General features: G+C 60.0%; 1 protein-coding gene across 1 annotated transcript in view; it reads right to left on the minus strand.

The window, feature by feature from the left end:
* Positions 1 to 15,501, minus strand: part of LOC140411414 (kin of IRRE-like protein 1) — an 84,287-nt gene extending 68,786 nt beyond the window's left edge. The window contains exons 1-4 of the mRNA XM_072500522.1: positions 15,496 to 15,501; positions 15,214 to 15,340; positions 10,728 to 10,828; positions 7,067 to 7,265 (exon numbers count right to left, since the gene is read on the minus strand). Coding sequence (XP_072356623.1) covers positions 7,067 to 7,265; positions 10,728 to 10,828; positions 15,214 to 15,340; positions 15,496 to 15,501 — 433 coding nt within the window. The remainder of the gene's footprint in view (positions 1 to 7,066; positions 7,266 to 10,727; positions 10,829 to 15,213; positions 15,341 to 15,495) is intronic.
* Positions 15,502 to 16,146: the final 645 nt, after the last annotated feature.

Genomic DNA, 16,146 nt, shown 5'->3' on the forward strand with positions numbered 1-16,146 from the left:
TCTCTCTCTGCTCCCTTCACTGTCTCTCTCTCTCTGCTCCCTTCACTGTCTCTCTCTCTCTCTCTGCCCCCTTCACTGTCTCTCACTCTCTCTGCCCCCTTCACTGTCTCTCTCTCTGCCCCCTTCACTGTCTCTCTCTCTGCTACTTTCACTTTCTCTCTCTCTCTCTCTGCTCCCTTCAGTGTCTCTCTCTCTCTCTGCCCCCTTCACTGTCTCTCTCTCTGCTACTTTCACTTTCTCTCTCTCTCTCTCTGCTCCCTTCAGTGTCTCTCTCTCTCTCTCACCCTTCACTGTCTCTCTCTCTCTGCCCCCTTCACACTCTCTCTCTCTCACTGCCCCCTTCACTGTCTCTCTCTCTCTGCTCCCTTCACTGTCTCTCTGCTCCCTTCACTGTCGCTCTCTCTCTACCCCCTTCACTGTCTCTCTCTCTGCCCCCTCACTGTCTCGCTCTCTCTCTGCCCCTTCACTGTCTCTCTCTCTCTCTGCCCCCTTCACTGTCTCCCTCTCTCTCTCTGCTCCCTTCACTGTCCCTCTCTTTCTCTCTTCCCCCTTCACTGTCTCTCTCTCTCTGCTCCCTTCACTTTCTCCCTCTCGCTCTCTCTGCCCCCTTGACTCTCTCTCTCTCTCTCTGCCCCCTTCACTGTCTCTCTCTCTCTCTCTCTCTGCCCCCTTCACTGTCTCTCTCTCTGCTCCCTTCACTGTCTCTCTCTCTGCTCCCTTCACTGTCTCTCTCTCTCTCTGCTCCCTTCACTGTCTCTCTCTCTCTCTGCTCCCTTCACTGTCTCTCTCTCTCTCTGCCCCCTTCACTCTCTCTCTCTCTCTGCCCCCTTCACTGTCTCTCTCTCTGTCTGCCCCCTTCACTGTCTCTCGCTCTCTGCCCCTTCACTGTCTGTCTCACTCTCTGCCCCCTTCACTGTCTCTCTCTCTCTCTCTGCTCCCTTCACTGTCTCTCTCTCTCTCTCTCTGCCCCCTTCACTGTCACTCTCTCTCTCTGCCCCTTTCACTGTCTCTCTCTCTCTCTGCTCCCTTCCGTGTCTCTCTCTTCCCCCTTCACTGTCTCTCTCTCTCTGCTCCCTTCACTGTCTCTCTCTTCCCCCTTCACTGTCTCTCTCTCTCTCTCTGCCCCCTTCACTGTCTCTCTCTCTCTTCCCCCTTCACTGTCTCTCTCTCTCTCTCTCTGCCCCCTTCACTGACTCTCTCTCTCTCTCTGTCCCCTTCACTGTCTCTCTCTCTCTCTGCCCCCTTCACTCTCTCTCTCATCCTCCCTGCCCCCTTCACTGTCTCTCTCTCTCTCTGCCCCTTCACTGTCTTTCTCTCTGCCCCCTTCACTGTCTCTCTCTCTGCTACCTTCACTTTCTCTCTCTCTCTCTCTGCTCCCTTCAGTGTCTCTCTCTCTCTCTGCTCCCTTCACTGTCTCTCTCTCTCTCTTCCCCCTTCACTATCTCTCTCTCTCTCCCCCCTTCACTGTCTCTCTCTCTCTCCCCCCTTCACTGTCTCTCTCTCTCTGCCCCCTTCCCTCTCTCTCTCTCTCTCTGCCCCCTTCACTGTCTCTCTCTCTCTGCCCCCTTCTCACTGTCTCTCTCTCTGCCCCCTCACTGTCTCGCTCTCTCTCTGCCCCTTCACTGTCTCTCACTCTCTCTTCTCCCTTCACTGTCTCTCTCTCTCTCTGCTCCCTTCACTGTCGCTCTCTCTCTGCCCCCTTCACTGTCTCTCACTCTGCCCCCTCACTGTCTCGCTCTCTCTCTGCCCCTTCACTGTCTCTCACTCTCTCTTCTCCCTTCACTGTCTCTCTCTCTCTCTGCCCCCTTCACTGTCTCTCTCTCTCTCTGCCCCCTTCACTGTCTCCCTCTCTCTTTCTGCTCCCTTCACTGTCTCTCTCTCTCTCTCTGCCCCCTTCACTGTCTCTCTCTCTCTCTGCTCCCTTCACTTTCTCTCTCTCGCTCTCTCTGCCTCCTTGACTCTCTCTCTCTCTCTGCCCCTTTCACTGTCTCTCTCTCTCTGCTCCCTTCACTGGCTCTCTCTCTCTCTGCTCCCTTCACTGGCTCTCTCTCTCTCTGCTCCCTTCGCTGTCTCTCTCTCTCTCAGCTCCCTTCACTGTCTCTCTCTCTCTCTGCTCCCTTCACTGTCTCCCTCTCTCTCTGCTCCCTTCACTGTCTCTCTCACTCTGCCCCCTTCACTGTCTCTCTCTCTCTCTCTGCTCCCTTCACTGTCTCTCTCTCTCTCTCTGCCCCCTTCACTCTCTCTCTCTCTCTCTGCCCCCTTCACTCTCTCTCTCTCTCTCTGCCCCCTTCACTGTCTCTCGCTCTCTGCCCCCTTCACTGTCTGTCTCACTCTCTTCCCCCTTCACTGTCTCTCTCTCTCTCTCTGCTCCCTTCACTGTCTCTCTTTCTCTCTCTGCCCCCCTCACTGTGTCTCTCTCTCTCTCTCTGCCCACTTCACTGTCTCTCTCTCTCTCTGCCCCCTTCACTGTCTCTCTCTCTCTCTCTGCCCCTTCACTGTCTCTCTCTCTGCCCCCTTCACTGTCTCTCTCTCTGCTCCCTTCACTTTCTCTCTCTCTCTCTCTCTCTGCCCCCTTCACTGTCTCTCTCTCTCTCTCTCTCTGCCCCCTTCACTGTCTCTCTCTCTCTCTGCCCCCTTCACTGTCTCTCTCTCTCTCTGCCCCTTCACTGTCTCTCTCTCTCTCTCTGCTCCCTTCACTGTCTCTCTCTCTCACTCTGCTCCCTTCACTTTCTCTCTCTCTCTCTCTGCCCCCTTCACTGTCTCTCTCTCTCTGCCCCCTTCACTGTCTCTCTCTCTCTCTGCCCCTTCACTGTCTCTCTCTCTCTCTCTGCTCCCTTCACTGTCTCTCTCTCTCACTCTGCTCCCTTCACTTTCTCTCTCTCTCTCTCTCTGCCCCCTTCACTGTCTCTCTCTCTCTGCCCCCTTCACTGTCTCTCTCTCTCTCTCTCTGCCCCCTTAACTGTCTCTCTCTCTCTCTGCCCCCTTCACTGTCTCTCTCTCTCTGCTCCCTTCACTGTCTCTCTCTCTCTCTGCCCCCTTCACTGTCTCTCTCTCTGCCCCCTTCACTGTCTCTCACTCTCTCTGCCCCCTTTACTGTCTCTCTCTCTGCCCCTTCACTGTCTCTCTCTCTGCTACCTTCACTTTCTCTCTCTCTCTCTCTCTGCTCCCTTCAGTGTCTCTCTCTCTCTGCTCCCTTCACCGTCTATCTCTCTCTCTTCCCCCTTCACTATCTCTCTCTCTCTCCCCCTTCACTGTCTCTCTCTCTCTGCCCCCTTCACTCTCTCTCTCTCTCTCTCTCTGCCCCCTTCACTGTCTCTCTCTCTCTGCCCCCTTCTCACTGTCTCTCTGTCTCTCTGCTCCCTTCACTGTCGCTCTCTCTCTGCCCCCTTCACTGTCTCTCTCTCTGCCCCCCTCACTGTCTCTCTCTCTCCCTCTGCCCCTTCACTGTCTCTCACTCTCTCTGCTCCCTTCACTGTCTCTCTCTTTCTCTTCCCCCTTCACTGTCTCCCTCTCTCTCTGCCCCCTTCACTGTCTCCCTCTATCTCTCTGCTCCCTTCACTGTCCCTCTCTCTCTGCTCCCTTCACTTTCTCTCTCTCGCTCTCTCTGCCCCCTTGACTCTCTCTCTCACTCTCTGCCCCCTTCACTGTCTCTCTCTCTCTGCCCCCTTCACTGTCTCTCTCTCTGCTCCCTTCACTGTCTCTCTCTCTCTCTGCTCCCTTCACTGTCTCTCTCTCTGCTCCCTTCACTGTCTCTCTCTCTCTCTCTGCCCCCTTCACTCTCTCTCTCTCTCTCTCTCTCTCTCTCTGCCTCCTTGACTCTCTCTCTCTCTCTGCCCCTTTCACTGTCTCTCTCTCTCTGCTCCCTTCACTGGCTCTCTCTCTCTCTGCTCCCTTCACTGGCTCTCTCTCTCTCTGCTCCCTTCGCTGTCTCTCTCTCTCTCAGCTCCCTTCACTGTCTCTCTCTCTCTCTGCTCCCTTCACTGTCTCCCTCTCTCTCTGCTCCCTTCACTGTCTCTCTCACTCTGCCCCCTTCACTGTCTCTCTCTCTCTCTCTGCTCCCTTCACTGTCTCTCTCTCTCTCTCTGCCCCCTTCACTCTCTCTCTCTCTCTCTGCCCCCTTCACTCTCTCTCTCTCTCTCTGCCCCCTTCACTGTCTCTCGCTCTCTGCCCCCTTCACTGTCTGTCTCACTCTCTTCCCCCTTCACTGTCTCTCTCTCTCTCTCTGCTCCCTTCACTGTCTCTCTTTCTCTCTCTGCCCCCCTCACTGTGTCTCTCTCTCTCTCTCTGCCCACTTCACTGTCTCTCTCTCTCTCTGCCCCCTTCACTGTCTCTCTCTCTCTCTCTGCCCCTTCACTGTCTCTCTCTCTGCCCCCTTCACTGTCTCTCTCTCTGCTCCCTTCACTTTCTCTCTCTCTCTCTCTCTCTGCCCCCTTCACTGTCTCTCTCTCTCTCTCTCTCTGCCCCCTTCACTGTCTCTCTCTCTCTCTGCCCCCTTCACTGTCTCTCTCTCTCTCTGCCCCTTCACTGTCTCTCTCTCTCTCTCTGCTCCCTTCACTGTCTCTCTCTCTCACTCTGCTCCCTTCACTTTCTCTCTCTCTCTCTCTGCCCCCTTCACTGTCTCTCTCTCTCTGCCCCCTTCACTGTCTCTCTCTCTCTCTGCCCCTTCACTGTCTCTCTCTCTCTCTCTGCTCCCTTCACTGTCTCTCTCTCTCACTCTGCTCCCTTCACTTTCTCTCTCTCTCTCTCTCTGCCCCCTTCACTGTCTCTCTCTCTCTGCCCCCTTCACTGTCTCTCTCTCTCTCTCTCTGCCCCCTTCACTGTCTCTCTCTCTCTCTGCCCCCTTCACTGTCTCTCTCTCTCTGCTCCCTTCACTGTCTCTCTCTCTCTCTGCCCCCTTCACTGTCTCTCTCTCTGCCCCCTTCACTGTCTCTCACTCTCTCTGCCCCCTTTACTGTCTCTCTCTCTGCCCCCTTCACTGTCTCTCTCTCTGCTACCTTCACTTTCTCTCTCTCTCTCTCTCTCTGCTCCCTTCAGTGTCTCTCTCTCTCTGCTCCCTTCACCGTCTATCTCTCTCTCTTCCCCCTTCACTATCTCTCTCTCTCTCCCCCTTCACTGTCTCTCTCTCTCTGCCCCCTTCACTCTCTCTCTCTCTCTCTCTCTGCCCCCTTCACTGTCTCTCTCTCTCTGCCCCCTTCTCACTGTCTCTCTGTCTCTCTGCTCCCTTCACTGTCGCTCTCTCTCTGCCCCCTTCACTGTCTCTCTCTCTGCCCCCCTCACTGTCTCTCTCTCTCCCTCTGCCCCTTCACTGTCTCTCACTCTCTCTGCTCCCTTCACTGTCTCTCTCTTTCTCTTCCCCCTTCACTGTCTCCCTCTCTCTCTGCCCCCTTCACTGTCTCCCTCTATCTCTCTGCTCCCTTCACTGTCCCTCTCTCTCTGCTCCCTTCACTTTCTCTCTCTCGCTCTCTCTGCCCCCTTGACTCTCTCTCTCACTCTCTGCCCCCTTCACTGTCTCTCTCTCTCTGCCCCCTTCACTGTCTCTCTCTCTGCTCCCTTCACTGTCTCTCTCTCTCTCTCTGCTCCCTTCACTGTCTCTCTCTCTGCTCCCTTCACTGTCTCTCTCTCTCTCTCTGCCCCCTTCACTCTCTCTCTCTCTCTCTCTCTCTCTCTGCCTCCTTCACTGTCTCTCTCTCTGTCTGCCCCCTTCACTGTCTCTCGCTCTCTGCCCCCTTCACTGTCTGTCTCACTCTCTGCCCCTTCACTGTCTCTCTCTCTCTCTCTGCTCCCTTCACTGTCTCTCTCTCTCTCTCTGCTCCCTTCACTGTCTCTCTTTCTCTCTCTGCCCCCTTCACTGTGTCTCTCTCTCTCTCTGCCCCCTTCACTGTCTCTCTCTGCCCCCTTCACTGTCTCTCTCTCTCTCTGCTCCCTTCACTGTCTCTCTCTTCCCCCTTCACTGTCTCTCTCTCTCTGCTCCCTTCACTGTCTCTCTCTCTTCCCCCTTCACTGTCTCTCTCTCTTCCCCCTTCACTGTCTCTCTCTCTCTGCTCCCTTCACTGGTTCTCTCTCTCTCTGCTCCCTTCACTGTCTCTCTCTCTCTCTGCTCCCTTCACTGTCTCTCTCTCTCTCTGCTCCCTTCACTGTCTCTCTCTCTCTCTCTGCTCCCTTCACTGTCTCTCTCTCTCGCTCTGCCCCTTCACTGTTTCTCTCTCTCTCTCTGCCCCCTTCACTGTCTCTCTCTCTGCCCCATTCACTGTCTCTCTCTCTCTCTGCTCCCTTCACTTTCTCTCTCTCTCTCTGCCCCCTTCACTGTCTCTCTCTCTCTCTGCCCCCTTCACTGTCTCTCTCTCTGCCCCCTTCACTGTCTCTCTCTCTCTGCCCCCTTCACTGTCTCTCTCTCTCTCTCTGCCCCCTTCACTGTCTGTCTCACTCTCGGCCCCCTTCACTGTCTCTCTCTCTCTCTCTGCTCCCTTCACTGTCTCTCTCTCTCTCTCTGCCCCCTTCACTGTCTCTCTCTCTCTCTCTTCCCCCTTCAGTCTCTCTCTCTCTCTCTGCCCCCTTCACTGTCTCGCTCTCTCTCTGCTCCCTTCACTGTCTCTCTCTCTCCCCCCTTCACTGTCACTCTCTTCCCCCTTCACTGTCTCTCTCTCTTCCCCCTTCACTGTCTCTCTCTCTTCCCCCTTCACTGTCTCTCGCTCTCTCTGCTCCCTTCACTGTCTCTCTCTCTCTCTGCCCCCTTCACTGTCTCTCTCTCTCTGCCTCCTTCTCTGTCTCTCTGCCACCTTCATTGTCTCTCTCTTTGCTCCCTTCTGTATCTCTCACTTCTGTCCCCTTTCCCTTTCTGCTCCCCTCTCTCTTTGCCCCCTCACACTCTTTCTTCTACCTCCTCACTATCTCTTTTTTCTGTCCCTCTCACCCTTACTGTCCCGGTCACTCTTTCTCTCTCTGTCTCTGTCCCTCTCCCTCTGTCCTGTCTCCCTCACACTCTCTCTCCCTCAGTCTCTGACTGTCCCTCTCCCTTCGCTGTGTGGTTGCTGCTTCAGCAGTGCTGCACCCAGAATGCCTGCCTCACCTTGCTGGCTGAGTTGGATGACAGCCGTGCCCGGCCCAAAGACGTTCCAAGCTGTGCAGTTGTAGGATGTCTCAAAGTCAGACTCTGCCACGTTGTTGATAAGCAGAGTGGAGCGGACTGCAGCGGCTGTGCCCACCGTCTCCACAGTGTATCGTTCAAATGTCCCTGATTCCAGAACATTCTCTCTCCAAGCCCAGGCCTAGTAGACAAGGGAGGAGAATTTAGAAAACCCATTGCTCAGCCAGACATCCTTGTTCAATACCCACCTCTCCCCATTTACACACACTGGGCAGCCTGTTCCACTATCGGAGGGGGATTAACCCCCTCACCCACCTCTCCCCATTTACACACACAGGGCAGCCTGTTCCCCTATCGGAGGGGGATTAACCATCTCACCCACCTCTCCCCATTTACACACACTGGGCAGCCTGTTCTCCTATCGGACGGGATTAACCCCCTCACCCACCTCTCCCCATTTACACACACTGGGCAGCCTGTTCCCCTAGCGGAGGGGGATTAACCCTCTCACCCACCTCTCCCCATTTACACACACTGGGCAGCCTGTTCCCCTATCGGACGGGATTAACCCTCTCACCCACCTCTCCCCATTTACACACACTGGGCAGCCTGTTCCCCTAGCGGAGGGGGATTAACCCTCTCACCCACCTCTCCCCATTTACACACTGGGCAGCCTGTTCTCCTATCGGAGAGGGATTAACCCCCTCGCCCACCTCTCCCCATTTACACACACTGGGCAGTCTGTTCCCCTATCGGAGGGGGATTAACCCTCTCACCCACCTCTCCCCATTTACACACACTGGGCAGCCTCTTCCCCTATCGGAGGGGGATTAACCCCCTCACCCACCTCTCCCCATTTACACACACTGGGCAGCCTGTTCCCCTATCGGAGGGGGATTAACCCCCGCACCCACCTCTCCCCATTTACACACACTGGGCAGTGTTCCCCTATCGGAGGGAGATTAACCCTTTCACCCACCTCTCCCCATTTACACACACTGGGCAGCCTGTTCCCCTATCGGAGGGGGATTAACCCCCTCACCCACCTCTCCCCATTTACACACACTGGGCAGCCTGTTCCCCTATCGGAGGGGGATTAACCCCTCACCCACCTCTCCCCATTTACACACACTGGGCAGCCTGTTCCCCTGTCGGAGGGAGATTAACCCTTTCACCCACCTCTCCCCATTTACACACACTGGGCAGCCTGTTCCCCTATTGGAGGGGGATTAACCCCCTCACCCACCTCTCCCCATTTACACACACTGGGCAGCCTGTTCCCCTATCGGAGGGGGATTAACCCCCGCACCCACCTCTCCCCATTTACACACACTGGGCAGTGTTCCCCTATCGGAGGGGGATTAACCCCCTCACCCACCTCTCCCCATTTACACACACTGGGCAGCCTGTTCCCCTATCGGAGGGGGATTAACCCTCTCGCCCACCTCTCCCTATTTACACACACTGAGCAGCCTGTTCCCCTATCGGAGGGGGATTAACCCTCTCGCCCACCTCTCCCCATTTACACACATTGGGCAGCCTGTTCCCCTATCGGAGGGGGATTAACCCCCTCACTCACCTCTCCCCATTTACACACATTGGGCAGCCTGTTCCCCTATCGGAGGGGGATTAACCCCCTCACCCACCTCTCCCCATTTACACACACTGGGCAGCCTGTTCCCCTATCGGAGGGGGATTAACCCCCTCACCCGCCTCTCCCCATTTACACACACTGGGCAGCCTGTTCCCCTATCGGAGGGGGATTAACCCCCTCACCCGTCTCTCCCATTTACACACACTGGGCAGCCTGTTCCCCTATCGGAGGGGGATTAACCCCCTCACCCACCTCTCCCCATTTACACAAACTGGGCAACCTGTTCCCCTATCGGAGGGGGATTAACCCCCTCACCCACCTCTCCCCATTTACACACACTGGGCAGTCTGTTCCCCGATCGGAGGGGGATTAACCCCCTCACCCACCTCACCCCATTTACACACACTGGGCAGCCTGTTCCCCTATCGGAGGGGGATTAACCCCCTCACCCACCTCTCCCCATTTACACACACTGAGCAGCCTGTTCCCCTATCGGAGGGGGATTAACCCCCTCACCCACCTCTCCCCATTTACACACACTGGGCAGTCTGTGCCCCTATCGGACGGGGATTAACCCCCTCACCCACCTCTCCCCATTTACACACACTGGGCAACCTGTTCCCCTATCGGAGGGGGATTAACCCCCTCACCCACCTCTCCCCATTTTCCCACACTGGGCAACCTGTTCGCCTACCGGAGGGGGATTAACCCCCTCACCCACCTCTCCCCATTTACACAAACTGGGCAACCTGTTCCCCTATCGGAGGGGGATTAACCCCCTCACCCACCTCTCCCCATTTACACACACTGGGCAGTCTGTTCACCTATCGGAGGGGGATTAACCCCCTCACCCACCTCACCCCATTTACACACACTGGGCAGCCTGTTCCCCTATCGGAGGGGGATTAACCCCCTCACCCACCTCTCCCCATTTACACACACTGGGCAGCCTGTTCCCCTATCGGTGGTGGATTAACCCCCTCACTCACCTCTCCCCATTTACACACACTGGGCAGTGTTCCCCTATCGGAGGGGGATTAACCCTCTCACCCACCTCTCCCCATTTACACACACTGGGCAGTGTTCCCCTATCGGAGGGGGATTAACCCCCTCACGCACCTCCCCCCATTTACACACACTGGGCAGCCTGTTCCCCTATCGGAGGGGGATTAACCCCCTCACCCTCCTCTCCCCATTTACACACACTGGGCAGTGTTCCCCTATCGGAGGGGGATTAACCCTCTCACCGACCACCCACCATTTACACACACTGGGCAGCCTGTTCCCCTATCGGAGGGGGATTAACCCCTCACCCACCTCTCCCCATTTACACACACTGGGCAGCCTGTTCCCCTATCGGACGGGGATTAACCCCCTCACCCACCTCTCCCCATTTACACACTGGGCAGCCTGTTCCCCTATCGGAGGGAGATTAACCCCCTCACCCACCTCTCCCCATTTACACACACTGGGCAGCCTGTTCCCCTACGGGAGGGGGATTAACCCCCTCACCCACCTCTCCCCATTTACACACACTGGGCAGCCTGTTCCCCTATCGGAGGGGGATTAACCCCCTCACCCACCTCTCCCCATTTACACAAACTGGGCAACCTGTTCCCCTATCGGAGGGGGATTAACCCCCGCACCCACCTCTCCCCATTTACACACACTGGGCAGTGTTCCCCTATCGGAGGGGGATTTACCCCCTCACGCACCTCTCCCCATTTACACACACTGGGCAGCCTGTTCCCCTATCGGAGGGGGATTAACCCCCTCACCCACCTCTCCCCATTTACACAGACTGGGCAGCCTGTTGCCCTATCGGAGGGGGATTAACCCCCTCACCCACCTCTCCCCATTTTCACACACTGGGCAGCCTGTTCCCCTATCGGAGGGGGATTAACCCCCTCACCCACCTCTCCCCATTTTCACACACTGGGCAGCCTGTTCCCTATCAGGGTGGGATTATTTTTCCCACCCAGCTCTGTCCATTCAAACATTGCTCCTCTCTGTCTAACAGAATACGGTGAGGTTATATTTCACACTTACAATGCGGTCCGGTAGTGGTGTACTGCCGATGTAACACTCCACTCTCCCATGGTGTCCCTGTGCAGCATATTGTACTGCATCGCTTGAAATGATTGGAGGACCTTTGGGGGAAAATGGAGGGAGTCGGAGGTGATAAATCAGATCGAGTGATGCCTCATTGAACGAGTGGGATTTTTCCCTCGCTGCCCTGTATCCCTATCAGATTCCCAGTTCAGCTCTCGCAAAGCAGGGTTCGGGCTGTTTGGGAGGCCGGACAGGATATCTCAGCCCGCCCTCACTACCTCTCGCTCAAAGTCAGTGATCACCAGACCACCCAGAGACTCCCAAATCCCAACAGTGGCAGTAATCCCAACACACTGCAGCCGGAACGCGGGGCCAGGAGACCCCACTCCCGGGATCTTCCCGGCTCGCAACCCCTCAAAAAGCAGCTTGCCCCCTCGCACTCGGGTGCCAGCCTGGCACTGACTCGGTAGCCAGCTGGCATTACCAGTTGGCAGGGGCACTGCCAGGGAGCCAGGTTGGCACTGCCAATATACAAACTGGCATTTTTTGTGCAGTGGCGATTGGGTTGGGGAGGGGGGGGTCGGGGATGCTTTGCGGGCTCCAGCGAACGAAACGTGGCTGAGTGCGGCCCGGGCCCCCCTGTCTACCCGGGTACGGTTTTATAACGCGGTAAGAAATGGGCGGCTGAACACGTTCGTTTTGTTCCCAGTCAGTTAAATCGGGCCCTGTTTCTGCATACGCAACTGGCGATCCCCTCCCCCTCCGATCCACCGCCACCTCCCCTTCCGACCCCCTCCCCCTCCGATCCCCCTCCGCTCCGATCCCCCTCGATCCCCCTCCCCGATCCCTCTCCCCCTCCCCCTCCGATCCCCCTCCCCCTCCGATCCCCCTCCGATCCCCTTCCCCGATCCCTCTCCCCCTCCCCTCCGATCCCTCTCCGCTCCGATCCCCAACCACCTCCCCATCCGACCCCCTCCCCTCCGATCCCCCTCCCCGATCCCTCACCCCCCTCCCACTCCGATCCCCCTCCCCCGATCCCCCTCCCCCGATCCATCTCCCCCCTCCCCCTCCGATCCCCCTCCCACTCCGATCCCCCTCCCCCCAATCCCCCTCCCCCACCCTCTCCGATCCCCCTCCCCCTCCGATCTCCCGCCACTTCCCCTTCCGACCCCCTCCCCCTCCGATCCCCCTCTGCTCCGATCCTCCTCCGATCCCTCTCCCCCTCCCCCTCCGATCCCTCTCCCCCTCCGATCCCCCTCCGCTCCGATCCCCCTCTGATCCCCCTCCCCGATCCCTCTCCTCCTCCCCCTCCGATCCCTCTCCCCCTCCGATCCCCCTCCGCTCCGATCCCCCTCCGATCCCCCTCCCCGATCCCTCTCCTCCTCCCCATCCGATCCCGCCCCCCTCCGAACCCCCTCCCCCCGATCCATCTCACCCACCCTCTCCGATCCCCCTCCCCCACCGATCCCCCTCCCCCTCCAATCTCCCGCCACCTCCCCTTCCGGCCCCCTCCCCCTCCGATTCCCCTCGATCCCTCTCCCCCACCCCCTCCGATCCCCCTCCCCCTCCGATCCCCCTCCCCCCGATCCCTCTCCCCCACACTCTCCGATCCCCCTCCCCACCGGTCCCCCTCCCCCTCCGATCTCCCGCCCCCTTCCCCTCCCATCCCCTGCCCTCTCCCCCTCCGATCTCCCCCGCCCCCTCCGACCCCCACTCCGATCCCCCTCCCCCTCCGATCCCCCTCCCCCACCCCCTCCGATCCCCCGCCACCTCCCCCTCCGATCCCCCGCCCCCTCCCCCTCCGATCCCACTCCCCCTCCGATCACCCTCTTCCGCCCCCTCCCCTTCTGATCCCCCTCCCCTCCGATCACCCTCCCCACCCTCTCCGATCCCCCTCCTCTTCCAATCCCCCTCCCCCACCGATCCCCCTCCCCTCCGATCTCCCGCCCCCTCCGATCCTCCGCCCCCTTCCCCTCCGATCCCCCGCCCCCCCCCTCCGATCCCCCTCCCCCTCTGACCCCCCCCCCCTCCGACCCCCCCCTCCTCCGATCACCCTCCCCCACCCCCTCCCCCTCTGATCTCCCTCCCCCTCCGATCCCACGTTCCCTCCGATCCCCCGCCCCCTCCGATATCCCGCCCCCCCCTCCGATCCTCCGCCCCCTTCCCCTCCGATCCCGCTCCCCCTCGGATCCCCCGCCCCCCTCCCCCTCCGACCCCCCCTACTCCAATCACCCTCCCCCTCTGATCTCCCTCCCCCTCCGATCCCACGCTCCCTCTGATCCCCCGCCACCTCCCCCTCCGATCCCACTCCCCCTCCGATCCCTCTCCTCCACCGATCCCCCTCCCCCTTCGATCCCCCTCCCCCTCAATCCCCCTCCCCTGATCCCCCACCCCCTCTGATCCCCCGCCCCCTCCGGTCCCCTGCCTTCCCCCTCCAATCCCCCTCCGCCTCCGATCCCCCGCCACCTCCCCCTACGATCCCCCTCTCCCTCAGATCCCCCTCCCCTCCCCCTCCCCCTCCGATCCTCCGCCCCCATCCCTCTGATCCCCCTCCAAATCCGATCCCCCTCCGATCCTCTGATCTCCGAATCCCCCCCTCCTCCGATCCCCCTCCCCTCCCCTCCATTCCCCCTCCCCATCCGATCCCCTCCCCCTCTGATCCACCTCCGTTCCTCCGCCCCTCCGATCCCCCTCCTTTCCCCCTCCCCCTCTGATTCCCCCTCCCCCTCTGATCCCCACCCCCCTCCCCTCTAATACCCCTCCCCCTCTGATCCCCCTCCGATCCCACTCCCCATCTCCATCCCCTCCTCCTCCCCACAGAACCCCCTCTCCCTCCAATCCCCCTCCCCCCTCCGATCCCCCTCCCCCTCTCCATCCCTTCCCCTCCCCCAGCAACCGCCCTCCCCCAGCGACCCCCCTTCCCCAGCGACCCCCCTCCCCCTCCGACCCCCCTCCCCCTCCGACCCCCCTCCCCCTCCAAAAAACCCTCCCCCTCCAAAAAACCCTCCCCCTCTGACCCCCCTCCCCCTCTGACCCCCCTCCCCCTCTGATCCCCCTCCCACTCCGATCCCCTCCCCTATCCCTCTCCCTCCGCCGATCCCTCTCCCCTCCGATCTCCCTCCCCGATCCCCTGCCCCCTCCCCTCCAGTCCCCTGCCCCCTCCCCTCCAGTCCCCTGCCCCCTCCCCTCCAGTCCCCTGCCCCCTCCCCTCCAGTCCCCTGCCCCCTCCTCTCCAGTCCCCTGCCCCCTCCTCTCCAGTCCCCTGCCCCTCCTCTCCAGTCCCCTGCCCCCTCCCCTCCAGTCCGCCTGCCCCCTCCCCTCCAGTCCCCTGCCCCCTCCCCTCCAGTCCCCTGCCCCCTCCTCTCCAGTCCCCTGCCCCCTCCCCTCCAGTCCCCTGCCCCCTCCCCTCCAGTCCCCTGCCCCCTCCCCTCCAGTCCCCTGCCCCCTCCCCTCCAGTCCCCTGCCCCCTCCCCTCCAGTCCCCTACCCCCTCCTCTCCAGTCCCCTGCCCCCTCCTCTCCAGTCCCCTGCCCCCTCCTCTCCAGTCCCCTGCCCGCTCCCCTCCAGTCCCCTGCCCCCTCCCCTCCAGTCCCCTGCCCCCTCCTCTCCAGTCCCCTGCCCCCTCCCCTCCAGTCCCCTGCCCCCTCCCCTCCAGTCCCCTGCCCCCTCCCCTCCAGTCCCCTGCCCCCTCCCCTCCAGTCCCCTGCCCCCTCCCCTCCAGTCCCCTGCCCGCTCCCCTCCAGTCCCCTGCCCGCTCCCCCTCCAGTCCCCTGCCCCCTCCCCTCCAGTCCCCTGCCCCCTCCCCTCCAGTCCCCTGCCCACTCCCCTCCAGTCCCCTGTCCCCTGCCCGCTCCCCTCCAGTCCCCTGCCCGCTCCCCCTCCAGTCCCCTGCCCCCACCCCTCCAGTCCCCTGCCCGCTCCCCTCCAGTCCCTGCCCCCACCCCTCCAGTCCCCTGCCCGCTCCCCTCCAGTCCCCTGCCCGCTCCCCTCCAGTCCCCTGCCCGCTCCCCTCCAGTCCCCTGCCCCCTCCTCTCCAGTCCCCTGCCCCCTCCTCTCCAGTCCCCTGCCCCCTCCTCTCCAGTCCCCTGCCCCCTCCCCTCCAGTCCCCTGCCCGCTCCCCTCCAGTCCCCTGCCCGCTCCCCTCCAGTCCCCTGCCCGCTCCCCTCCAGTCCCCTGCCCCCTCCCCTCCAGTCCCCTGCCCCCTCCCCTCCAGTCCCCTGCCTGCTCCCCTCCAGTCCCCTGCCCGCTCCCCTCCAGTCCCCTGCCCCCTCCCCTCCAGTCCCCTGCCCCCCTCCCCTCCAGTCCCCTGCCCCCTCCCCTCCAGTCCCCTGCCCCCTCCCCTCCAGTCCCCTGCCCCCTCCCCTCCAGTCCCCTGCCCTTTCAACTTCCCTCCCGTGCCATCCCCTCCCGTGCGATACCCCTTCCTTTACACCCCCCAGCCGAATTCCAGCCAATCAGAGTGTGCATTGTTGCCTGGTCCTCACCGTTGACGTTCAGGGTAACCTCTCGCTCGCCGACCCCGATTTGAGGTACGATGGCCTTACAGACGTACGGCCCGGCGTCAGCCTGGCTCACGGATTTTAGATAGAGGTGATTACTGTTACTGAGGACCTGGGGGAGAGACAGGCAGACGGAGAGAGAGAGAGACTTCAGAGAGGCACCAGTCCACACCGCAGCCACATTGACAGGACACCCCACCCTGTAACCCTCTCCAATACTCACTCCAATTGGATTGGAATGGATGATATTGCCTCTCTTCCACTCACCCCCATCTCCTTGTATCATCACCCCTAACACCCCCCCCTCCCTTCCAGAATAAACAGAGGGAGTAACAGAGAGAGAGAAAAACAGAGAGAGAGGGGCAGCGAGAGTGAGGCAGAGAGAGTGAGGCAGAGAGAGAGAGAGGAAAACAGAGAGAGCGAGAGAGAGATAGAGAGTGAGAGACACAGAGAGTGAGAGACAGAGAGAGAGAGAGAGACACAGAGAGAAAAACAGAGAGAGAGAGGCAGAGAGAGAAAAACAGAGAGAGAGACAGAGAGTGAGGCAGACAGAGTGAGGCAGAGAGGGAGAAACTGAGAGAGAAAAACAGAGAGACAGAGAGCGAGGCAGAGAGAGAGACAGAGAGCGAGGCAGAGAGAGACAGAGAGAAAGAAACAGAGACACAGAGGGCCAGAGAGAGACAGAGGGAAACAGAGAGAGAGAAACAGAGAGAGGGAGAAATACAGAGAGACAGAGAGAGAAACAGAGAGCAAGAGGGGTAGAGAGAGACTGAGAGAGAGACAGATAGAAAAACAGAGTAAGAGGTAGAGAGAGAGAGGGTAGAGAGTGAGAGAGGGAGAGAGAGACAGAGAGAGAGAGACAGAGAGAGAGAGACAGAGAGGGGCGAGAGGGGTAGAGAGAGAGAGACAGAGAGAGCG

The sequence above is a fragment of the Scyliorhinus torazame genome, chromosome 4 (genome assembly GCF_047496885.1).
Source record: "Scyliorhinus torazame isolate Kashiwa2021f chromosome 4, sScyTor2.1, whole genome shotgun sequence".
Lineage (NCBI taxonomy): Eukaryota > Metazoa > Chordata > Chondrichthyes > Carcharhiniformes > Scyliorhinidae > Scyliorhinus > Scyliorhinus torazame.